The sequence below is a fragment of the Gastrolobium bilobum genome, unplaced genomic scaffold (genome assembly GCF_033153095.1).
Source record: "Gastrolobium bilobum isolate Gb01-03AN ecotype WA unplaced genomic scaffold, APGP_CSIRO_Gbil_v1 utg20732, whole genome shotgun sequence".
NCBI classification, from domain to species: Eukaryota; Viridiplantae; Streptophyta; class Magnoliopsida; order Fabales; family Fabaceae; genus Gastrolobium; species Gastrolobium bilobum.
Window position 1 is genome coordinate 41,423 of NW_026899483.1, and position 9,318 is coordinate 50,740.

Genomic DNA, 9,318 nt, shown 5'->3' on the forward strand with positions numbered 1-9,318 from the left:
AATTCTATCGTGCAGCCCTCGTTCAAAACATCACCCACGATAAGAACATATGAAAACCCATTTTTTTAGACTAGTTTAAAATTTGGAATTTCAAAAACCTTGATTTATTTTTTAAACTCTGGTTGCTTTGCAGTGGACAAAAAATTAGAGATTTAGTATCAATCAATCAAACTCTTAATATTTATTCTGTAAAATCCCCCAAGGTAATTGAGAATAATTTCTTTTATATTAAAAAAAGTATTAAAAAAAATTGAATGTTCAAGAACAAAATAGGCAAGAAGTTTCAAATGCAAAAGATACAATCATGTCAATAATAAACAATTGGGTCCTAAATCATATAATTTAGGCTCTGATACCAAATGTAAGAAATTTCATGAAGCAAGATTATATGACGTTAGAACACCAAAAGATTTAGACTTACTTGTTGAAGACATGATTCTTGATTTCTGAAAGACTTCTTGTTTCCTCTGATACTCTTACAATGGAAAGACCAGGATCTTCCTCTGCAATTTACACCACTCCCTGATCACAACCTTCGATGGGGCGAGCTGTGGAGTGACGATTTTTCAACACAGTGTGAATGCAAAGGAAACTTAGCTAATTTATTAACCCTAGTCCCCTTTCCATCATGGGCCTATGGGTTAGGCCTATACTATTACCCACACTAATTAGTTTATAGATATTCAAGCCCAAATCAAAAGGATCACTAATTAACTGGGCTATATAATGCACCCCTATATGGATCATGACTTAGCCTATTTTTATTAAAAACAAGAAAAATTACAATTGATTCAAGCCCACAATTATTATAAAAATTTCTAACAACTTACTCAAATCTCTCTTTCCATTTTTTTAATTATGTCTTCCATTGATGACTTAGCCTCGTATCCTTGTAACTATAAAGATGGACAAAGACAAATATTTGATAAGATCCTTAATGATCATAGAATATTCTTTGATAACTTTTTTCAGAAGCTTGTCATGATCTGAGGCTAAAATTTTGAGGGATGCATCCCAGCAGATGCAAGTATTTTACAAGCATGTTAAAATCCTGAAAAGAAATTCTAATCCTAATTAGACTTATAGTTATCTTTTTAACAAGCTTAGCGCATATGGCATAAATGTCCCATGACAAGTGTTAAAAATTGATAACCAAGCGGAGCTGAACAAGTTGCCAGCGAGATTGGTTTGCCATTTCATTCACACCCTGAAAGACCAACGCTAAAGCAACAATGGGGAACTTGGACTTCCCATGAGCCCAGAAACGAGGACTCCCTTCATTGCCTCTAAAGTTAAACCATTCTGGAATCTCAGTTTGGGGCATCACAACTTCTAAGCCACGTATCTCTTTTGGCACCTATCATATCAAAAAAACCATTTTTGTTAATAAAATAAGAGAAATACACATCATAACATACTCTCTCTAAGGTGTAAAGAAATAGTGTGCAGATGTTGTTTTCCTAAGATAAAGGTATAGGATTTTAGCACAAGCAATAAAGTGGTGATACCTGAGACCATAACATGGTTGACATCTCTCTAGTTAAGGAGAAGCAGTATCTTGCATCTACTAAATTGGCCTTTCAAGAAGGAGGAAAAAAAAAGGACTTACGAAGCATTTTGTTAAAATATTTGACACAGTACATGAGAAGACCAATAAAACAAGATCAGATAATGAACAAAAATTGAAAATATGGCCTTTCATCATAATTTTTCCACATCGTGTAGCAATAATTTCAAGGACCTATTAGTTTATTCTAAGTGTTAGTTCAGTCCAGTTCTGCTTAATTTTACCTAATTTCTAAGTTGCAAGGTTGCCTTGCTAGTTTGGTAGACAATGACAAAGAATTGTAATTGGTCTAAAAGGCTGAGAATGTTACATCAACACAATCAGCCAAAATTGTTCATAAGTTGTTAACCAAAAGTGATATATCCAAACACAGCTGGTTAAGTCTATTGTATCTGGGATCAAATCTCACCATTACTAGGGAGGAGAGGGTCATCAGCTCCCATTATGCAACATTGACAAAAAAAAAATAACAACAATGTGTAATATATATCCTAAGGGGGTGTTTGTTTCAAGTTTTTGAAGAGGATTACCGGTAATCCTTCTTTGGTAAATGTAATTACCACGTTTGGTAGAAGGAATAAATTACGATTCCCGGATATCCAAGGATTACCGGTAATTTGATTTATAAAGAAAAGTCACTATTCAGATTACCAAAAATAATATGGTAATTCGGAATACCAATCAGAATACCAAGTAAAGGGAAAGCACAACAATAAATTTTGAGACAAAAATACCCCAATACACATAAAAATCTAGACCCAATCTATCAATTACAAAAGTAAAAATAGTTTGTGGTTATTTTTGTAAAATACCTCATATTCCAAGTCATATTTCGTTCTAAACCAAATATGGAATCAGTAATTTTTACCCAATATTTCCGGTAATATTTTGGCGAACCAAACACCTCTTTCGTAAGATTCCAAGTAAACTCAATTTCTACTGTATTCCTATTAATCATGATTCCCGGTCTCCAAAAAATTTCTCTTGTACCAAACACACCCTAAGTGTAATAGAGTTAGAGTAATGAAGAAACTTCCTCTGGGTAACTAATAATTTACATATAATAGAAATCTAACGTAACTTCTTAATCCAACATTCTTTCTTACATATTATCATAAACTAATATAAAGAACAGTCACTACTAGGTTGCTAATATAACATTAATTTTGCGTTAATGGGTGCAAATGGATAAGGCATATAGATAGTACTGACATAGATTAAGATACCTTGGAGGATTTTAGACATCATGGTCATTTTGAGAAGGATCAGAAGGTGCAGTTTGATGAGGCACAACAGTAATTTGTAGAGGGGCAATGGAAGCAGGAGGAGGAGCTTTAAGTTTGGGAACCCTGGATTTTTCAGTGTCACAATAGATATCCAAATCACCAGCCCACAACTGGTTGATCAACTAACTATTCATTAGTGTCATCCACTTTTTTATAATATATATATATATATATATATATATATATATATATATATATATATATATATATTGAAAAGAAGTTTTTGTATATTGATATTGAATAAATTACATGAGTGAGTATTTATACAAGAAAGAATCGCTAAGAATGACTAAGCGATGACTAATCAATCCTATCACAATCCTAATCACAATCAATTCTAATCAATCACAATTAATCCTAATCAATCATAATCAATCATAATCAATCCTAATTAATAGGAAATAAAAACGGAAACATGTTTGAATTCTAATTTTCTACACTCCCCCTCAAGTTGGGAGGTAAATATTGATCATAACCAACTTGCCAATCAAGTCTTCGAATGCTGGACGGTGTAGGCCCTTGGTAAGGACATCTGCCGTTTGCTCTTTGGTTGGAACATATATCAAATGCACACTTCCATCATCTAATTTTTCTTTGATGAAGTGACGATCAACTTCCACGTGCTTTGTTCGATCATGATGCACAGGATTTTGAGCAATGCTAACAGCTGCCTTGTTGTCACAATATAGTTTTATTGGTAGGGAATATGAAATCTTCAACTCTTGAAGAAGTCTTCTCAACCAGATTCCTTCACAAACTCCATGAGCTAAAGCTCGAAATTCTGCTTCAGCACTACTTCTTGCAACCACTGTTTGCTTTTTGCTTCTCCAAGTAACAAGATTTCCCCACACATAGGTGCAATAGCCTGAGGTAGATCTTCTGTCTACTGATGAGCCTGCCCAATCTGCATCAGTGTAGATTTCAATTGTCCTTTTATACCCCTTTTTAAAGAATAATCCTCTTCCTGGAGTATTCTTGAGGTATCTAAGCACCCTATAGACTGCACTAAGATGCTTCTCCTTGGGTGAGTGCATGAATTGACTAATCATACTCACCGCAAAGGCAATGTCAGGACGCGTATGAGATAAGTAGATTAGTTTACCAACCAATCGCTGATATTGTTCTTTATCCACCTCATTCCCATCTTCAATACCTAACTTGGTATTAGGTTCCACAGGTGTCTCAGCAGGTTTACACCCTAACATTCCTGTTTCCAATAAAAGATCTAGAACATATTTCTTTTGTGTTAGAGTGATACCTGTTTTGCTCCTAGCAACTTCCATACCAAGGAAATATTTGAGAGTGCCAAGGTCTTTGAGTTCAAATTGAGCTGCTAGAAATTTCTTCAAGGTGTTCAATTCCTCAATATCATCACCTGTAAGAATTATATCATCTACATATACAATAAGAATAGCAATTTTACCATCCTTAGAGTGTTTGTGGAAGAGAGTATGATCAGTCTGTGCTTGAATGAAGCCTCTTCTTTTGACTGCTTGTGTGAATTTGTCGAACCATTCTCTGGGAGACTATTTCAATCCATATAGAGACTTTTTTAGTTTACACACTGATCCATTTCCCTTTTCAAAACCAGGTGGAGGATCCATATAGACTTCTTCATGTAAGTCACCATTTAGGAATGCATTCTTCACATCTAACTGTTGCAGAGGCCAATCTAGATTGGCAGCAAGAGATAAGAGAACTCGGATGGTATTGACTTTAGCAACCGGAGCAAAAGTCTCATGATAATCTATCCCATGAGTCTGAGTGAAACCCTTTGCAACCAATCTTGCCTTGTATCTGTTGATGCTATTATCTGCATTGAATTTATTGTAAACACCCATTTGCATCCTACTGCCTTTTTTCCTTTGGGTAGGGTCACTATCTCCCAAGTTCCATTTCTTTCTAAAGCATTCATTTCTTCAAAGACAGCATCCCTCCATTTTTTATCATTGAGAGCCTCATGTATATTTCTCGGTATCTTTGTACTATCCAACATAGTATTGAAAGCACGAAACCCTGGGGACAACTTTCCATATGAAATATGATTAGAAATAGGATGAGTAGTACAAGATCGAGTACCTTTTCTGAGAGCAATGGGCAAGTGTAGATCATTTTCACCATGACACTCAAGTATTGGGGTGCTGGAACTAGAACATGGTTCAGAATCCTGGCAGTGTAGAGGCTCTGGGTTATTCACACTTTGAGGAGGCTTTCGCCTGCTATAAACTTGTCCCCATTTTGAGGAGGCTCCTGATGGTGAGGATTCTGTAGCTCCCCCTGTTTCCAAAAGTAGAGGTAATACTGTGGCATTAATAGGTTCCCATGACTGATCTTCATCTACTCCTATAGACTCCCCCTGAAGAGAAGTCGAGGGGAAGAAAGGGTCATTCTCAGAAAAAGTGACATCCATAGAGACAAAGACCTTACGAAGAGAGGGTGAATAACACTTATAGCCACGTTGAGTAGGAGAATAACCAATAAAGACACACTGGAGAGACTTAGGATCAAGCTTAGACCGTTGATGGGAGGGAATATGGACAAATACAACACAACCAAATAACTTGAGAGGTAAGGAGGAGACACCTCGGAAGGAAGGGAAGATACGAACAAGACTAGAAAGAGGAGACTGAAATTTCAGAATGCGAGATGGCATTCGATTTATCAGATACGAGGCAGTGAGAACTGCCTCTCCCCAAAGATATTTAGGAACACTCGTGGTAAACATAAGAGCCCGAGCAACTTCAAGGAGATGTCGGTTTTTTCTTTCCGCGACTCCGTTTTGTTGGGGTGTGTCAGGACACGAGCTTTGGTGAAGGATGCCATGTTGGGAAAGATATTCTCCAAGAATAGAGTTAAAATACTCTTTGCCATTATCTGTACGAAGAATTTGTATAGCAACTTGGAATTGGGTTTGAACCATGGCATGAAATTTTTTAAACACGGATGCAGCATCGGACTTATCCTTTAGAAGATACACCCAACAAACTCGAGAATGGTCATCAATGAAGGTAATGAACCATCGAGTACCTGAAATATTTTTAACACGGGCTGGACCCCATATGTCGCTATGAATTAAGGAAAATGGGGAAGAGTCATGGTGAACTTTAGAAGGATAATGAGCACGAGTATGCTTGGCAAGTTGACAAATATCACAAGAAAACAAACTTGGACTTTTATTAATAAATAAGTTTGGCAACAACTTTTGAAGATAAATAAAATTTGGATGGCCTAGCCTACGATGCCACAGCATAACATCATTACATGAATCAAAAGGAAACATAGAGTTTTTTTCTACGAAAACAGCTTCATGAGTCACATCCTCCTCAAAGTAGTAAAGTCCACCATCCTCTCTAGCACTGCCAATCATCCTCTCCGAGTCCTGTTCCTGAAAAACACAACCATGTGGAAAGAATTTAGCAAAGCAATGCAACTCAGAGGTGAGCTTGCTAATGGAAATGAGATTACAAGTCAGAGAAGGAACATAAAGAACTGATGTCAAAGTAATCAGCTCAGAAAGTTTAATGGTTCCGTGTCCCGCAATCTGGGAAAAACTGCCATTGGCGATCTTGACCCGAGAAGGTTCAGAATATGGAGTGTATGAACAAAACAAGCCAAGATTACCTGTCATATGATCAGAGGCTCCAGAATCAAGGATCCAATGATTTTGACTATCAACATGGAAAGTTGTACCTTGCTGGACCACATGACTAGTGGCCTTAGGAGGTTGCTTGTGGTAATAAAAAGAGTGTTTTGAGGAAGCCATGAATAAAAAGAGAAGGGTTGACCGTTGATGAAAAATCAAGTTTTGTAAACTTTTGATCTGACCTCTGGAACAGGAAGGGGAGAAGCCGGCGAGAAGGTCTGTGCAAGTCGCGACGGAAAAAAAACGTCTGGAAGGCGGCGCGTGGTGGCGCGTGCAGCGGCTGACGGCGATGGGTCCAGCGGCGGTCGACTCGTCGGATCCTTCTGAGTCGAATGGTCACCTCACTTTTTTGATCGGAGGTCAGTAAACTAGGTTTCTGTGTTGGACAGATTCAAGGCGGTGTTTAGGAGGTGTTTGACGGTGATGGAAGTGTTTGGATGGTTATTTCAGATTTGAATTAGGGTAAGAACGAACCCGCTCTGATACCATATTGAAAAGAAGTTTTTGTATATTGATATTGAATAAATTACATGAGTGAGTATTTATACAAGAAAGAATCGTTAAGAATGACTAAGCGATGACTAATCAATCCTATCACAATCCTAATCACAATCAATTCTAATCAATCACAATTAATCCTAATCAATCATAATCAATCCTAATCAATCATAATCAATCCTAATTAATAGGAAATAAAAATGGAAACATGTTTGAATTCTAATTTTCTACAATATATATATATATATATATATATATATATATATATATATATATCAAAGATTAGTGTCTTTTCATGAGTGGATGGAATTTCCCAGAGTTCAGTTCTCAGAATTTTCAACTTTGCAGATTTTCATTGTGATGAGTAGACTTGGAAACAACCTTATAACATGAAATGACAGCTACATGGACAAGTATGGAATTTTAAAATAATGTACGACAAAAGTTTCATATACAAAAATTCGAGATGACAAAAAACCGTAGTGACTTAAACCCATACATTAATCATATATGCCACAGTCCATAAGTTAAATTGCTAAACCATATTTCCTAACATGTATACACTTACTTTTTTTACTCTTCTGATATGAAAATTGTTAAACCACAGTCCTTGGCTAGCAGAGTTTTTCCAGTTTCCGGTGGTCCTGTTAAAAGAATCCGTTGGAAAAAAAATGTTCAAGGCTCACTTGATGATAAGAAAATCCTTAATTTCCAATGCACATCAAAAAGCATGGCATTTTATAATTAGACAAGCAAGTTCATCAGCATAGCAGCAGGCAATGAAAGCAACTAAAAAGAATCCATAATATTGTGGTGAGCCTGGTGACCAAACGCTAGCATGTTTATTCCTATAAAGACAATTTGCGTATGGAGATAGTATAAATATGATATCAGCTCATACACAGGGATGAAAACCTAATCCTCATACAAATAATTTATAAAAAGGAGATTGATATCACACATATAATTCATGAGTAATGGATGCTCAATGCAAAAACAAACAAAACTTGACAAGGTTTTAAGCCCATGAATATCAGGAATATCTATAATGGTTAATAAGTTTTACCATGATGTCATTACCTGAGCCAATACCTGAAGTTCCAATCCCACCCAAGCTTCCTATGTATTTTTGAAGTGCAACAACACCCATAGTCCGAAAGGCATATATATTTCGTAAGATAACAAATGAAGCTTTCAGGTATGAGCACGGAGAGAGGGAGAGAGAGAGAGAGAGTGAAAGAGAAGGGAACTAAAGGTTCATACCAAATCAATCCCATAGAAACAGTAAATAAAATAGCTGAGAGAGGATCTATTAAGAAATGTGATTTATTTGATTCCTTTGGATCAACGTAAAGAAGGAAACAACTCAATTAGATTCTGAACACAAACAAACAAATAAAATATTCTCTAAACTAAAAAGCTAATAATTAAAATTATCAAGCAAACAGAACATTTTTTTGCAATAATTGTTACCATAACCACATGTAGTGGCTGCTTCTCAGACATTCCAGGGGTAAGTATAGGCTAATCTGAGTTACCTGATGCATACTGCTTCAACTCTTGCAACTGCAAAAATATATTTACTATTACTACCATTGCTCCCGATATAATGAATGTAAATTATGAACTAAAAATGTCATTCAAATGGCGATGCCCCTAACTGAATGCGAAATTCATGCGATGCGGAAAGGAAAATGAATTCCCCAATCGGAATTGAAAACGAAATCTAAATCAAACAATTAAAGACTTTGAAAGCCCAAACTTACTCACGATTGGTCAAACAAATATGCAAATGACGGAGAAGAGAAGCGAGAGAAAGAGAGATAATGAGGCATGATCACCATTTTGGCAAACAAAACACAGATCCAAACCCTAGTAAAGAAAAAGAGGAATGAGGAAATTAGAATCCTAGTAGGAAAAAAAAGATGAAGGAATCAAAATTTAAAAAGGCTAGTGTGTGTTACGAATAGCGTCTGAGACCGAGAATTTGAGAACGAAGATAGAGGGCTCAGAATTGGAAAGAGGAAAGAGCGAGAGAAAAGGTTTTGGAGAATTTGAGAACGAAGATACAGGGCTCATAATTGGAAAGAGGAAAGAGCGAGAGAAAAGGTTTTGTGGCGTTCGGGAATGCTACTCTTTTTTATTGCATAACAAAATTTTGTATTTTAAATTTTTTTAGAGCATATTAATTGATAATGTCACACGTCACTAACATTTATTAAAAAGAGATAAAATAACATTAAGTAAAAAAACAAAAATAAATTGTGGAGGTCTTAAACCTGTCAAAAATTATATTATTTAGTGAAGGTTTTTTTGACCTACAA

General features: G+C 36.0%; 1 protein-coding gene across 13 annotated transcripts; it reads right to left on the reverse strand.

Moving 5' to 3' along the window:
* Positions 1-945: 945 nt before the first annotated feature.
* LOC133290611 (uncharacterized) lies at positions 946-9,102 on the reverse strand. 13 transcript variants are annotated; one of them, XR_009748701.1, is made up of 7 exons: positions 8,959-9,102; positions 8,765-8,866; positions 8,533-8,560; positions 7,563-7,638; positions 2,794-2,916; positions 1,509-1,577; positions 946-1,357 (listed from the first exon to the last, which is right to left on the reverse strand). XR_009748701.1 is itself a non-coding variant. In XM_061488724.1 (6 exons), the coding sequence occupies exons 3-6, from the start codon at positions 8,539-8,541 to the stop codon at positions 1,139-1,141; spliced, it is 438 nt and encodes a 145-aa protein (XP_061344708.1). In that variant the 5' UTR covers positions 8,542-8,560; positions 8,765-8,866; positions 8,975-9,102; the 3' UTR covers positions 946-1,138. The 13 variants fall into 13 exon arrangements, 6 of the variants coding, with proteins under 6 accessions (XP_061344708.1, XP_061344707.1, XP_061344705.1 ...); XR_009748697.1 differs by having other exon boundaries at positions 8,468-8,560; positions 8,761-8,866; XR_009748698.1 differs by having other exon boundaries at positions 2,794-2,963; positions 8,468-8,560; positions 8,761-8,866.
* Positions 9,103-9,318: the final 216 nt, after the last annotated feature.